A 16,541-nucleotide genomic window follows, 5' to 3' on the forward strand; every position below is an offset into this window, starting at 1 on the left:
CTTTTGATGATAAATGTGCACATCCTCAGTATTGATATAACTTTCATAGTCAGTGTATAAAATGATCAATTGATCAATTATTTTAATAACAAATGTACTTAATCTGCTCCACTGTAGCAGCATGTTGCACAAACTACAATAGTACTGTATAGCACAGCAAACTACTGTATAGCCAGTTTTGGGTCTGCGACGCTAGATCTCATCAAATGGTGGTCTGTGGCTCAAATGACGAATAAATAATGGACCTTTACTGTAGGTAGATGTAGTCATAGCACTGTATAGTATATATGTAGGCCTATAGTATACTATAGTATGTATAGTTTATATGTATAGTTTCATTATATAGATATTCCACAGTTTCGTTCTTAGCTTACGCATGTTTAACTACTTTTTATGTATGTGATGTATTGCCATGCTTTTTGTTCTTGCTTAATGTAAATCGCTCTGGATTAAGAGCATCTGCTAAATGCCTAAATTGTAAATTGCCAATAACATAGCTCACTGCTAGTAAGGTATAAATATTTTGAATGCAATAGAGCTGCAAATATAGCTTAATATGGGCTGATTATGGTTGTGGAGGTGGTGTGTTTACAGCGATTATGCAGGGTTGGAGTTGCCTGGGGCCCAATGTGATGTCTTTATGCAGGGTTGGAGTTGCCTGGGGCCCAATGTGATGTATTTTCATGGAGCCCCTGGGGCTATAGGTAGACTTAAATAATGATAATCCATGAAACTAGAGTCCTTGTAACCTGGATACCGCAGGTTGGAATTCCAAAGTTCAATCTACGTGTAAAAGGTGAAGGAGTCGTACACTATATATGACCCCTTTAACAGCGAACATCAAATCTACGCTGATGCACATTTAAAAGTAATTTCAGGTATGTACATGGCCTACTGACTTTGCACCATGCCTACATGATAGATCGCTAACATTTCAAGAGGAATGCTTAAAAACTAGGTATGTAACAATATATCGCAAATCGATTAAAATCTATTCAAACTGCTGAAAAGTGAAGAAAATATAGGATCTTTGTGAGAGAATTGATTTAAAAAAGAGTTGTAGACATTTGCTACTGTATTGAAAAGAGGATAAGAGAGAAGGAAAACTGGATGTGTGTGTAGTCTCTACACAATGTCTCTTCGCCGAAAATATATAGGCTCACAACGCATCAGTGTATGTCAGGATATGTCTGCTGAATTTCCGCCCGAGAATAGGTACACAAATGCTTCACTGAATGGTTATACTGTAAACACTGTTCTTAGCTTGTCTATAAGATATGTTATATCACCACATAGGCTTTGATGCCTGACAGCATGTTCCAGGTTTGATAGCCGAGCCAGAGATTTATCAGGTGTGCGTTTGAGAGGATTTCCCTGTACACGACATGACTGGTGTCAAATAGCTCCATCTTCTGCTGTCATGATTGGTATTTGTGTAAGCACGTGCATGTCGGGATGGTAAGGGAAGAAAGAAAATGTCAGGATGGCGGTCTTAGGACTTTGATCTACGCTACGGTATGACAACAGTCATATTAGACGAGTGTATGCATTGCATGTCATGTGCACAAGAGAAGGCAGTGCACTGCTGTCAAAGATAGAAACCGTATTTTGTTGATCTCGCCGTCTCTCTTTGTCTCCACTGTCTGTCAGACTACTTGAACCAGCCTCGCTCTTTTCTACTTTGACGGTAATGAAAGAGACAATTATTCTCTTTATTTTGTATGCTGCTTTCGTTCTCGCCCGACAACATGATTTCTGTAGAGCTCCCAACAGATTGTTTTGTCCTCTTGTCAGGGCCATGTCTCTGGAGGGACAAAAACAAGTTCTGAAAAAAAAGAAGAAACAAAAGGGGGAAAAAAATGGTCGTACTATCAAGAAGGGAATTCAGCTAATAAAGCCTCAGTTATAGAATCTAGAGTATAACTCATTATAGTTGATACTGTGGGTCCTATCATGGGTCATGTTGACTCTGCTGTGTGACTGCTCTGCTTTGTTAATGTGTCCAACTGTTATTGTGGTTGCCTGTAGATTATTATGCATTATAGTCTGGTTTTTGTCTTATTGTTATGGCCTGTTGATGTACGTCAAATCTCTGTAGGCAGACTCATCATAGTTGACAATCAAGCCTATATCACTGTCGTGTCGTCCGCGTAACTTTGTGATGGCGTTGGAGTCATGTGTGACTGTGCAGGGGTGGGTCTCATCACGCATCCCTGGGGTGCTCCAGTGTTGAGCGTCAGGGGGTCAGATGTGATCCGATGTGGGTTTGACAGGAAGTCTAATATCCAGTCGCACACCTGCGTGGGCGTAGCTCTAGGTCTAGGGCTTAAAGCCAAACAAAATCCCAAGACTGAAAATGTTTTTTTGCAAATCTGCACTGATCTCATTAAATGACCCCTATGAAATCCTCAGGACTGAAATCTGTCACCAGGACTGAGAACTTTAAGCCCTGTCTAGGTGTCTGAGCTTTGTGTCAAGCTTTGCTGGGACAATGCTGAGCTGTAGTCCATGAACAGCATGCTGGGACAATGCTGAGCTGTAGTCCATGAGTAGCATGCTGGGACAATGCTGAGTTGTAGTCCATGAACAGCATGCTGGGACAATGCTGAGTTGTAGTCCATGAACAGCATGCTGGGACAACGGTGAGCTGTAGTCCATGAACAGCATGCTGGGACAATGCTGAGTTGTAGTCCATGAGCAGCATGCTGGGACAATGCTGAGTTGTAGTCCATGAGCAGCATGCTGGGACAATGCTGAGTTGTAGTCCATGAGCAGCATGCTGGGACAATGCTGAGTTGTAGTCCATGAACAGCATGCTGGGACAATGCTGAGTTGTAGTCCATGAACAGCATGCTGGGACAATGCTGAGTTGTAGTCCATGAGCAGCATGCTGGGACAATGCTGAGTTGTAGTCCATGAACAGCATGCTGGGACAATGGTGAGTTGTAGTCCATGAGCAGCATGCTGGGACAATGCTGAGTTGTAGTCCATGAACAGCATGCTGGGACAATGGTGAGTTGTAGTCCATGAACAGCATGCTGGGACAATGCTGAGTTGTAGTCCATGAACAGCATGCTGGGACAATGGTGAGTTGTAGTCCATGAACAGCATGCTGGGACAATGGTGAGCTGTAGTCCATGAACAGCATGCTGGGACAATGGTGAGCTGTAGTCCATGAACAGCATGCGTACATATTTGTCAATCAGCTTCTTGTCATCAATGTGCGACAGGCATTGGTGGAAAAAGTACTCAAATGTTTTACTTAAGTAAAAGTCTGGAATTCAAAATGTACTTGAGTAAAAGTACAAAGTATTGGTATTAAAATATACTTAAAGTACCAAAAGTAAATCTACTCATACAGAATGTCCCATTTCAAGTTTTCAAATGTATAAAGATCTTTTGAAATAGCAGACTACAAGCTTGCAGATCGGCAATTTTCAAATGGCTGAAACGAAGTGGTTAATGTAGTTGTATGAGTAAATGTACAATATTTGGAATATTTGGAGTGGAGTAGAACTGTCTAAATGTATTGGAATTGGAAATACTCAAGTAAAGTACACATATCTCAAAATTGTACTTAAGTACAGTACTTGAGTAAATGTACTTAGTTACTTTAGTTTACACCATTGTCAACAGGTCTCTATACATTTATGTAACAAGGTCACAACACTTTACAAAGACCTATACTTGGTCTGTTCTAAGTCTGCTGGAAATAGTTGCTCTACAAGCAGTTTTGTACATAATGTTTTTGTGCAGAGATGCTTTATGCTGATGCTCTGCTTTATTTACAAAGAAAATAAAAGACAGAAGATTCTCTCAAAATACCAAAACCTGAGGGGCATGATGGCACAGTTGGTAATGCTGTCGCCTCACAGCTAGAAGGTCCTGCAGGGTTCGATTCCCGCTCGGGACGTTGTGGGTGCTGGCGGCGTGTTTCCTCCTCCGCGTCATCAGTGCCCATACCCGAAGGCGGGGTTGGCGAAAGTGCCTTTCTGTGTGGAGTTTGCATGTTCTCCCCGTGTCCCCTAGGGTAGGTACCCTCACAAAAAACATGCAGGGGTCTCTAAACTGCCTCCCCCTGGCCAGCCAGGGCGCCTGATGGAGGGGAAAGTAACTGGTTGGAATAACGTGTTCCTTCCACGCGCTACGTCCAACCAGGGAAACTCCCCCCTGTCAGGTGTAAAGGAGCGACTTGGACACTCAGGCATGAAGGAAGCATGAGTTCAAGTCCGTTGCTCTCCCCATGTCCCCCATATATGGGGACTAGGTTGGCGGAGGGTGTGTAGAGCCCAGGATCACATTAGATAATTGACACAGGGATGAAAAATGGGTTACACAATCGTGGGATAAAAAATATTAGCAGAAAGAAAAAATACCAAAACCTTCTCATGCAACATTAAATGTAGTTAATTATACATTTTATTGTCACTGTCAGTGAAGAATTCAGTGTAAATGTCATACACAGTTGAAGGGCAAATGGACAGGTTTCCATGCATGCACAAAACCTCCTATGCATGTTACCCATGTGAGATTACAGTGATTCAGCGCCGGTGTCCTTTGCATAATTATCGAGGTATCAATGGAATGTTCTGTCGTCCTGCTGTAAGCCATTACTGGTTTAATGAGAAAGACACAGAGATTACCTCCACTAAGCAAATTAACATAGGCCTACTGAACTAGCCTCCAGGCCACGTACGCACGCACGCACATCTGTAGAGAAAGAATAAGGAAACAAGCACACATAACAAACACACATTCTAACACACCCACACGCACCCCACCCCCACTTTTAGGTCATGTGCATGTGTCATACTTGCTTATCCAACACTTTCCTCAATAATCTCCTCCGCTGCACCAGTGTGATTGAGGCTAAACACACTCATGTATGCACACAAAGCCTAGACCCCCCCCCCCCACACACACACACACACACACACACCATTCATTTCCTTATTTCTATTATTTTCATTTTTCTTTTCTTTTCTCTGTCTGTATATTTTTTGTATAGTTTGTACCTTAGGTCTACAGATACATTAATGAAAAGTTTTTAGTCTAACATGGGCCTATTCTCTTCTTCTTTTTTCTTTTTTTTTTGTTTTCTTGTGTTGAAATAGGTGAAGGGATGTAGCTGTCTGTTTGCAAAAAAAAAAGGGTCAAAGACAAGTCAGCTAACAACAGTGACATGAAACATGTGAGAAACAAATGTGAAAAGAAAATGTATTTGTTACAAGGAATTGTACATGTGATTGACTCAAAGTAAAAGGAAAAAAATGTATGCACACATGCATGCACTACAGTACGTGCACGCAGTGTGCACGAGACCCTGCAAAAGTATTCACATGGTAGCATTGGGCTACAGGTAGGCCTGTATTCACATGGTAGCATTGGGCTACAGGTAGGCCTGTATTCACAGGTTACATGTGTTTGGTCCGACGATTCATTGATCCGATACCCCTAACCCCTAACCTAACCATAACCGCAAGCACGGGAGCAGGCGCTAGTCCGAGGTGCGGACGCATGTCGAACCAATGCTCCGTCGGACCATAGTATGCCTCCCGTATTCACATGGTAGCATTGGGCTACAGGTAGGCCTGTATTCACATGGTAGCATTGGGCTACAGGTAGGCCTGTATTCACATGGTAGCATTGGGCTACAGGTAGGCCTGTATTCACATGGTAGCATTGGGCTACAGGTAGGCCTGTATTCACATGGTAGCATTGGGCTACAGGTAGGAAGTATTCACATGGTAGCATTGGGCTACAGGTAGGCCTGTCACAATTATTACATAATGTCTAATCACAATTATTAGAGATAATCGCATTTATTTTCTCATAATCGTTTCAATGTTGATTTTAAATTATAACATTAATGAATAATGTCAGTAATTTCTTTGTATATTTCAGTTATTTGTCATATCTGCCCTGTGCATTTTTTGATTACCAGGCAAACAGAAATTAATTCTTTATTCATTATGTTCCAATATTCAATGCCAAGAACACAATTAAATCGTAATTAGTTTTAATCTTCTCAAGGGATGCCTTGAATTATAGGAGCTGAAACTAAAAGTTTGCTTTGAACGAGTATCTTCCTCTTCTTCCACGTATGGTGGCTAATAATAATAATCGTTGCATGCAGATAAGACACTGGCAGCAGTAGCCAAAATGCTGTGTTGCTTAGCGTGTATACATGCGAGGTATGGGGATGCGTTTGCGCGCGCGCGTGCACACGCGCATACGCACACACACACACACACACACACACACACACACACACACACACACACACACACACACACACAGCGAGCCAGCCAACGACAGACTTGCTCATTATCATGTGCCTCTGTATTTCTGAGTCTGTTCAACCGCTTCTTCCTTCCGCTCGCTGACCCTCGTCTCTTAAACCTAATTATTCCTCCATGGCAAGATGTCCCGCACCAACAATAGCAGACTTACAATCTCACGTGTCACACATTACACATTAATACACAAGGCATTATGAGCTTGTGGATCTGCTATTTTTGGCATGCGACAGAGCACGAATGTGTCTTTACTCTCTGTAGCCTGCATACAGTATTTCATCTGAAATGTAAAAAAAACAATACGCAAGTGACGCGCATACAGTACATAAATAAAGACAATGAAACAGCTGTCTTTATGTACAGTTGACATTTATAGAGCTAATACAAAAACACTGTGGTACAGATCAATTATAAAAACTAAACCGTAACAAGAACAACAACAACATAAATAGTTTATAATCCTGATCGGTAGAAATGTCTTGGTCCCCTTGCAGCGCTACGGTTGAGGCGTAGGCCGTGACAGTGGAGTGTGGGGGACAGGTGAATGCTTTATAGTTTATTGCTTTCTCAACCAACAGACTGATTAGAAAAGACATTTATCGCTCATCTATAATCATCTGAAATCGATATATAATATCTGAAAATCCCTTACAGCTGTTTCTCAGCCAAACAAAATTAGACACCATCATCATCATCACTGGTGGAATTGGAGTCTTAGCGTGGATTGACTTGCGAGGCATAAACATCTCACACCTACGGTATGACCGAGGAGCGGCAGTGGCTCAGGGTTAATGGCCGGTAGAGCAGCCGGATGGGAACCGCAAGGTTCCCAGTTCGAGCCCTGTGGGCTCCCCCAGAGTTAGTGCCGAAGTGTCCTTGAGCAAGTCGCTGAACCCCGAATTGCTCCCGATGTGCAGGTTGGTGCCTTGCATGATTTCCTCCGCCATCGGTGTATGAATGTATGTGTGAATGGGTGAATGTAATGCACAATCTATGTAAAGCGCTTTGGATAAAAGCACTATATAAATGCACGTTTCACCATTTAGTCCATGTACTAGCTAACATTCACACATCTCTCATAGGCAGAAACAGGAAAGAGGGGTGGCTAGGACTGGGCAATATATCGCTATTACATTTAGAACGTGATATGAGACTAAATATGGTCTGGGATTTTGGCTATAGTTGTCATGACATGGAAGAAGTGCTTCCCAGACTTTAATCAGGGAAAGACAACACACACATAAATAATGCTGCCTTGCAACCTGTTGTCAGCTCTGTTATTTTCAAAACTTTTTTGACAAAGAAACAAAAACAAAACATTTGTTTTAATATTATCATCACAATAGAATATTAATGTCCCAATATCGATCCCATGGTATTTGGTCAATATATATTGTGATAGCCTATGTGACTTTGTCCATATGGCCCAGCCCTATTCTATGTCTGTCCCATTAGGTTGAGAGAGGGCTCTCGTCGACACTAAATTAATCGTAAAGGACAGAAACACTTTTATATTGAATCGGTATCGGCAGCCAAATTCAACTTGAAGCACGATATGTTCAGATACCCGTCGTCTAATCCTTCAAAGACATTATCGAAATCGTGGCCCGTGGTAACCATCTCTACTGTAGTTACACCGCTGCATCCACAAAATTGTTCCAATTCAGTGGTTTCTGGATGTGCAAGGCCCCTTGGGGCCACAACAATAACACATGATGAATTTATTTTATGCCGCGATAACACAGTATATCTTTACATGCCTATTTGAGATGGAACAACAGTCCTGAAGGGGATAAACACTAACATGTTTATGGTAAGTTGAGGTACAGGGCTGGCACATATGGATAAAATAAAATATCCTGACGTGTTTACCAAATACCTCCTCCATATCTATATTGTGAAGATAACAATGTTTTTAAAAAAAATCAGAAATAGTGAACATAGCCTATGTACAAGCCGACGCGTTGCAAGCTTGTAGATCTGCTATTTTAGCTATTTTTCACTATTTTTGACCATTCGTGAAATGGTATCATACAAGGCACGAGGGATTAAAACCAGGAAAAAAACAAAACAAAATTAAACAAATTACAATATCCCAAATCCCAGACAATCTAGTCTCATATATCATGATATCAGTTTAAAAAATGATAGTGCCCAGCCCTAACTTGAGGTGTGAGCCGGTGAATACTGCATGTAATGTAATAGTGCGTTGGTCATGGGAATGGACAGGCGGGGGACTGGAGGTCATTGGTATGGAGACTGCCATCCGTCTAATACACATCCAAATGGTTCTCTGTTAACTCATCCATCTGTCTCTTGAATACATCCATCAGATAGATGCCCTCTGCGTTTCTGTGTGTGTGTGTGTGTGTGCGTGCGTGCGTGCGTGCGTGCGTGCGTGCGTGCGTGCGTGCGTGCGTGCGTGCGTGCGTGCACAGTGGCGGCACAGTGGTTGCCAAACCTTTTAGCCTCTTGGGGCATCCTAACCCCCGGGGCAGACCAAGGCGCAGTTGGAGGAAATACATCGACTCACTGGCCTTGGAACGTCGCGGGATCCCCCAGGAGGAAGTCACTAATGTTGCTCTGGAGAGGGAAGTCTGGAGCACTCTGGTGGAGCAGTTGCCCCCGCGACCCGACTACGGATAAGCGGTTGAAGATGGATGGATGGATGGAAAAACAAAATGTAGGAAACCCCAAAAAAACAAAAGGGACCCATAAAAATGTGCTTTCCCCGACCCACTGTTTGGGAAGCAGGGCTGCCACAGAATATTGTAGGTATAAATGTAATGTGTCGTGTCAGTGTATGCAATTACAGCGTGCGTGCGTGCGTGCGTGCGTGCGTGCGTGCGTGCGTGCGTGCTAATCATGGTATCTGTAACTGCAGCTCCTCCTCCTCCTCGTCCATGTCGCTGGGCGGTCCGTCTGCATTGTTGTCCGGGCTGAACCGAGCCGACCTCATCTTTCCAAACAGCCCCGGGTTCTGCTGCTGGCGACGCAGTCTGGACACACACACACACACACACACACACAGATAGAGAAGCACTGTTGATTTTGACAGCACATTTTTTTATTCAGATAATAGTCATAGTATTTTTCATTTAGTTTTGAGTCATGTTTTAGTCATCAGTTGCATAATGAAAATAGCAACGCGTATTTTCAGAGCGCAACCAAACATAAAACGTCTTGTCTTTTAGTTCTACTGGATCTTCTCCACTAGTCCCTCCGTGACATTTTAGTCTAGTTTTTATTTGTTGAGGAAATTATCAATATATTAGTCTTAGTTTTAGTCATCATAGTTTAGTTTTTGAGCGGTGCCTCCGCTCCATTACGGAGCTATGTATGTCCGTATGTGTGTCCTGTGTCCCTGTATCCGAGCACGGAAAGCTGCAACACGGTAACTCCTTTCTCGACCATTTCGGACCCTGGGTGCGTTCCTGGGTGTCTGGATGTTCCGGGGACCCCCCGGGGGATCCCCACACATTAAGTCATTTCTCAAAGATTGTTTCCCCAAAAAAATCTAAGTACAGTACAGTAACTATAATAATACATTTATAGTTGCACCGCTCAGTTCACACAGGTGTGATTTTTGTCGGTGAAAAAAGGTTGTTGACGAACATTTTTTCGTCACAGTTTTAGTCGAGGAAATCAACACTGATGAGAAGGACGTGGACGCCATGAGAGAGAGGAACCAGAGGAAGAGAGACACACAGAGGGAGAGATACTTTTATTTGAGTAAAAGTATCAATACTGCAATGCAGAAAAACTCTGTTACAAGTTTAGGTCTGGAATTCAAAATGTACTTAGTAAATGTAAAAGTACAAAAGTATTCATATGAAAATGTACTTGAAGTGTAGAAAGTATACTCTTCATGCAGAATGTCCGTTTCACAAGTTTTCAATTGTAACAGCTTTGAAATAATAGCAAATCTACAAGCTCACAATGCGTTGCATCGTGATGCATTGTGAGCTTGTAGATCGGCTAGATGTCCGAAATGTACACTTATGTAGGGCTGAATTGGGTAATGTATATTTTGTAATAATAATCAAAATCTACAAAGTAACGATTAACTAATGTTTTCAAATAATTGTAGTGGAGTAAAAGTAAATTAACTGAAAATTGGAAATACTCCAGTAAAGTAAAAAATACCTCAAAATTGAAAAAGTACAGTACCTGAGTAAATTTTCTTTACACCACTGCCGTTTTGGTAATGCGTCAAAATGAATAAATTACAAGAAATTAAGGCGAAAGCCATGGTGCAGGTTGTTTGTTTTCACGCATCTTTTGTTTTTACAAATCACGTACTATGTAAGATTAGCCTGTTTGTTTACACCACTTTCTGTGCGTGCTGTGCATGTGTTCGCATGCACTCACAACAGCCCAAAGACGAATGGCAGATTTGTGTTTGTGCAAGAGTGATTACGTATAGCAGTATAGAAGAAATAAATAAAACGAAAGAGAGAGAGAGAGAGAGAGAGGGAGAGAGAGATAGAGAGAGAGAGAGAGAGAGAGAGAGAGAGAGAGAGAGAGAGAGAGAGAGAGAGAGAGAGAGAGAAGAAATACTTCCCACAGATTACAATCACCCAAGAGAGTTTGAAACATGGCTAATGACAAAAAACTCCCATATCTGCTGGGCGAAGTACAACAATGAGCAAACACAGCAGCAAGATTCGTGAGCTGCTGTGATAGGAGAAGGATATCAAATGGAACACAATCACCTTAAAGACTACTAATCATTGTGTGTATTCCTACACTATCTGCATCAAGGGACCTTGGTACATATAAATTGATTTAATGGAGATTCTGACCTTCAATTGTACATACATTTTGTTTTGATCGCATCGAGAGAGAGAGAGAGAGAGAGAGAGAGAGAGAGAGAGAGAGAGAGAGAGAGAGAGAGAGAGAGAGAGAGAGAGAGATACATACTGTAGCACCATTTCATTCTTTGGCTTAGTCTAGATTAGCTACCCCATCCAAACCAGTTTACTTTAACTGAAAGAAGCATTCCACACAAAATCATGTTTTTTGAGTGGTAACAGTGGTTCATTTGAAAATGCGGAAGTAGAGAGTTCTTTCAGGTGCTTCAAACGCCACTGAGCAGTGAAATGAAGAGCTGGGGGCGGGCAGTCCGCTCTTTTAAAAATAACCATGTAAACGATCTCGAGTGGGGATTATTATCTCCCTCCATTTTAACACAGGGATGAAAGAGCTTGTTCATTGGATTTCAACAAGAAAGACAGGGAACGAGGTTATAGAAAATAGTCAATATGGCACCTGACAACTAGCCTTTCCCTGCTCCGCTGACATTCTGCCTCGCTGACATTTGTATACGATTAATATCTTGTATTTCAGAGAAAGCAGCAGCAATATGTGTCTTGTGTGAATTATCGCATTGTGGGGTCCCAATCGGCTCTAAATCTGAGCAGAGTGTTGCCAGATGAATAATGTCTACCTTGATGTTTCATCTGGCCGGGGGACAAGCTCTAAAAAGTTAAACCACCACCAATGTCGGGTTTTCCTGTGAGAAACAGGCATCAGCTATCAATATAAGCTTTTATTTTAAAAAATACAGTTCCTTTTCGGTGTGGGTGCATGAGAAATTCAAGATGGCGTGCTCCAGTGTTATTGACAACATCAGCTAGCAACCCAATGCTAATGTGAGTAGCATCTCGACTCGATCGATCAAAAGCTCTATAAAAGACCAATTAACGTTAATCCCCGCCATTGGCGCTGAGCCAGATTAATCCAAAAGACGCAAATTCACGCAATTGGCGGGGAAACGGTTAACATGCAAAGCAATCAAACTATGTAGCTTTAGTTACAGCCTAGAATTAGAAAGATACGAGATGAGGAGAGACAGAGGAAGGGAAGAGAAGATGTTTAGAGCAAGGGGAGAGGGAAGAAATAAGGATTGAGGAGAAAGGATAATGGCGTTTAAGCATTCAGGACTGCTCTCCGATCCTGTCTAGCTATAACGACTTGGTCCATGCATGCCTTAGAGAAAAGCTTCAATGATTTATCAGAGGAATTTTGCCTACATTTATCTTCGTCTTCTTCAATCTTGACTTGAAGAAAATGTGTTTGTGTATGTTTGCCAGCCTTTATGCTCCAACATGACTAAGGCAAAAAAGAACACCCATTCTTCCTTCATTCCCTCACTTTCCTTTTATCCCCTTTCCCTCGCATTCTTCCCCCCATTAATGCATCCAACTTTCTCCAGCCTTATCCTCCATCGTAAGGGTGTACCTCTCATTACTTCAGTCATGCATTCTGGTACCTCTCCTGTCTCTACTCCTCCTGCTGAAATCATCAGCATGTGTTGCTTATGAAAGGGAGCTTAGCCCCTGCCTTTTTGACCATCGGAGTGTCCTCTCCATCCTGAACTGGAATGTAGCATTTTGTTGAAAGAATTCCCCTCTCACTCGACCTTGCGCAATGAGCACATCTGCACTAAATCTTTCATAATTAGCGTGGTGCCGTGCAAAGTGCAAAGTGCGCACACACAGAATTATAGCAGGCGACGCGTTGTACAGCGACTTACATTGTTTACATTGTCATACATGTTTAGCAATATAAACGTGTGTGTGTGTGACGCGGCTTGGCCTGTTGTAGCGCCACCATGAGGCTGATTTGAAAACTGTCAAGTGGCATTTCTTCCAAAGCCTAGTGGGAATATGCATGCACAGTTTCACCAGTAATATAAGTAATATAAGTATATAAAACTGGAAATACTCCAGTAAAAAAATAAAAATACCTCAAAAATGTACTTCAGTACAGTACATGACTACAATTTACAATTTACAATTTAGGCATTTAGCAGACGCTCTTAATCCAGAGCGACTTACATTAAGCAATAACAGAAAAGCATGGCATACATCACAGCATGGCATACATCCCGGCTCCTCCTGTCTACATGTCGAAGTGTCCTTGGGCAAGACACTGAACCCCAAATTGCTCCCGATGTGCTGGTTGGTACCTTGCATGGCTTCCGCCGCAATCGGTGTATGAATGTGTGTGTGAATGGGTGAATGTAATGCACAATCTATGTAAAGCGCCTTGGATAAAGGCGCTATATAAATGCACCATTTACCATTTATATATAAAAAGTAGTTATCATGAAACATGCGTAAGCTAAGAACGTAACAGTGGAGTATCTATGTAAATTATACATACTATACTATATTATATATTATACATGTGTACTATAAAGTGCTATGACTACATAAAATGCAATTCTAGTGATGTCTACGTAACATGCTATAAGTCTGTTTAAAATACTATCTAAGTCTGCATAAAGTGCTATATTTAAAATACTATCTAAGTCTACATAAAGTGCTATCTAAGGGGCTAGGCTAGGGCAAGACTAAATGTAGTTAGTTACTTTACACCAGTGGCCAGGTCAGGGTGAGCAGAACAGTGGTGAAGATGATGAAGGTGTAATGTGTTTGGAGCAACAACATGCACTTGGACACTAAAAGCTTTTCTATTGAGCCTAAAACACTCAGCAGCACGGCCACTCAATTTAAAGAGAGAGACAGACGGAGGGAAGAAACGGAGACAACAATGAGGTAGAGAGTGAGAGAGGGCGGGGGGGGGTCGCTATACATTTATCAAACGTGCTGTGGTTGTTCTCTCTCAGTCTCTCTCTCTCTCTCTCTGCTGTTGACAAACCATCAGTGGTGGAGCGAGCGGGAGAATCAATAGTCTTCACAAACGGCTATAACCCATTTTGGGCGAGAACCCCTTTTGGTGTTAGCATTATGTTATGCTTTAGCTATTGAAAAATAGCAGATCTACAAGCTCATAGCGCGCCACCGAGTGGCGCGCTACGAGCTTGTAGGTCTGCTATTTTTGAAAAATTGAAGAACGACTGACATAGAAACATAGCTTTTTCAGAAAACTGTCAGGATGTAGAAGACATTGTTTGAATCTGATCTCAGGTCAAAATGGGATAAAAGCAACAGCATGGCCATGGTGTATGGGATCATATTGATAAAGCAACAGCATGGCCATGGACCGGTGCATGAGATCATATTGATAAAGCAACAGCATGGCCATGGACCGGTGCATGAGATCATATTGCCTGCTGCGATGCGTCAACCGCAGTGAACAACCACTTATTGAAAGGCTCCCACTCAGGAACAAATGGAAACACAATCCAAAAGGCTAGTGCAGAAAAGTCGACCGTGTAAATAGGCTACTACAGTGAATAATAGTTATCTCAAAGGTCAATCCAAAAGTTACATTTCTAACACTTGTGTGAAGTGGGGGGCGCACGGCCACTTGTTCAATGTCATCTTGATCACGCCTGCACATCATGGTACACCAGCATGCCTACTTGCCTAGTTACGTAAGTAGAGTAGCTCAGAGTGGAGGACAGAGTATCCTGTCATATTATCCTATCCTATAGCCTAACTTATCCAATATAAACATCTGTTCCGCATGGTTCTCATTGACATTAGCATACGCAGACAGCCACATTGTCTGTTTTTCATTTTACCAAAAATGTAAGCTGTTAATTAATTAATAGCGTTTTTGTGTAAACACGAAGAGATTCAGAGTTCGGTCGCAGACACGCACGCACGCACGCACGCACGCACGCACGCACGCACGCACGCACGCACGCACGCACGCACGCACGCACGCACGCACGCACGCACGCACGCACACACACACACACACACACACACACACACACACACACACACACACACACACACACACACACACACACACACACACACACAGAGAGAGTTTTATGAACGAGAGGGTGCCGTGGACATCATCTCCACAGCACTAGCACACAGATTGACGTGCTATGTTCGAATCCACATTGTGTTATTAGCCCACATAGCTTAGCTCAAACAGCTGGAAAAAAAGAAAAAAAAAGAAGAAAAAAAAATGAAATGTCCAAACCCGCCTACCAATGATGTCACTGGTAGGAGAATCTGAACCATAGCCCTCATCTGAGACACAGACCCAAGTAGATGACCAGTGGTGAAGGGATGTCAAATCTTTAGTGGAAAATGGATTTCACCTCCATCATTTCTGATTACTGAACCAAAACGTGAATGTTCCAAGCCTGAGCCTATACACTGTTTAGTATGAGTAATGAATAGGACAACAGCGTGGGCGGTGGAACAGATCAATACTCCAGACTCTGCTGGTGGAGTTGTTTTGCTTGTGCAACTGACCTCAGACAGAGAGGGTTGCTTCACACAGCCTTCACTCATATAGGCAGCAGTGGTGGGAAAAGCACTCAAATGTTTTAATTAAGTAAAAGTATCAATACTGCAATGTAGACATACGGTACTCTATTACAAGAAAAAGTCCAGAATTCAACATTTACTTGAGTAAAAGTATTGGCATCAAAATGCACTTAAAGTACCAAAAGTAAAAGTATTCCTGAACCAATTTCAAGTTTTCAAAGATCTCTTTAGCACTGGTATCCTGTTCTTACAATAACAAGTCATTTTCTATGGGAAAAAAAAAATAATAACTAGAAAAAGTGCCCTTCTGGGCACAGGTCTCCACCAGGAGGATAGGAGTGTGTGTGTGATGTTTGGCAAAATGTTTAGCAATATAAACGTGTGTGTGTGTGTGACGCGGCTTGGCCTGTTGTAGCGCCACCATGAGGCTGATTTGAAAACTGTCAAGTGGCATTTCTTCCAAAGCCTAGTGGGAATATGCATGCACAGTTTCACCACAATCGGACGCTGCATAGTTGTGGCGATTTGTACAAAACAGGTACAAAGCGGGCTACTCCTGAAAAGTTTAGAAGCCAATCGTAGCCAATGAGGGTGGATTATGAGAAATCAAACAAACCCGTCTTGATCACATGACTATGAAGAGCATGCGTACCGATTTGCGTGAAATTTTGATAAAATCTGAAGGAGTAATATTAGAAAATGTGTTTTACATATGTCGGCCTCCTGGTGGCGCTATAAAGAGCAGATGTGAAAAATTCTAGGCAAAGGTTTTTCCTTGGCCTCTAGGGAGTTGGCATACAAAGTTATCCACAGATCCGTGCAGTTAGAGGTAAAAACACTTTTCGGCCAGTTATAGCGCCACCATGAGGCTGAGTTGAAAATGTTCATGTGGCATTTCTTCCTCGGCCTAGTGGGAATGTGCGTGCACAATTTCACGGAAATCACACGATGTGTTCATGATTTGCAGCATTTTGTTTGAAACTGAGCACTCCTGCAAACTTTGGAAGCCAATCTTAGCCAATCAGGATGGAGTCTG

The 16,541-nt window shown here is 42.3% G+C and overlaps 2 protein-coding genes across 2 annotated transcripts in view; both read right to left on the minus strand.

Annotated features, from left to right (window-relative positions):
* The window catches only part of dok4 (docking protein 4), a 244,592-nt gene that overhangs the window by 111,596 nt on the left and 116,455 nt on the right, over positions 1–16,541 (minus strand). The window lies entirely within an intron of this gene.
* The window catches only part of ccdc102a (coiled-coil domain containing 102A), a 107,308-nt gene continuing 99,886 nt past the window's right edge, over positions 9,120–16,541 (minus strand). The window contains exon 11 of the mRNA XM_079497848.1: positions 9,120–9,298. Within this exon, the coding sequence (XP_079353974.1) occupies positions 9,163–9,298 (136 nt within the window). The 3' untranslated portion in view covers positions 9,120–9,162. The remainder of the gene's footprint in view (positions 9,299–16,541) is intronic.

This window comes from Electrona antarctica (genome assembly GCF_951216825.1).
Source record: "Electrona antarctica genome assembly, chromosome: 3".
Taxonomy (NCBI): Eukaryota; Metazoa; Chordata; class Actinopteri; order Myctophiformes; family Myctophidae; genus Electrona; species Electrona antarctica.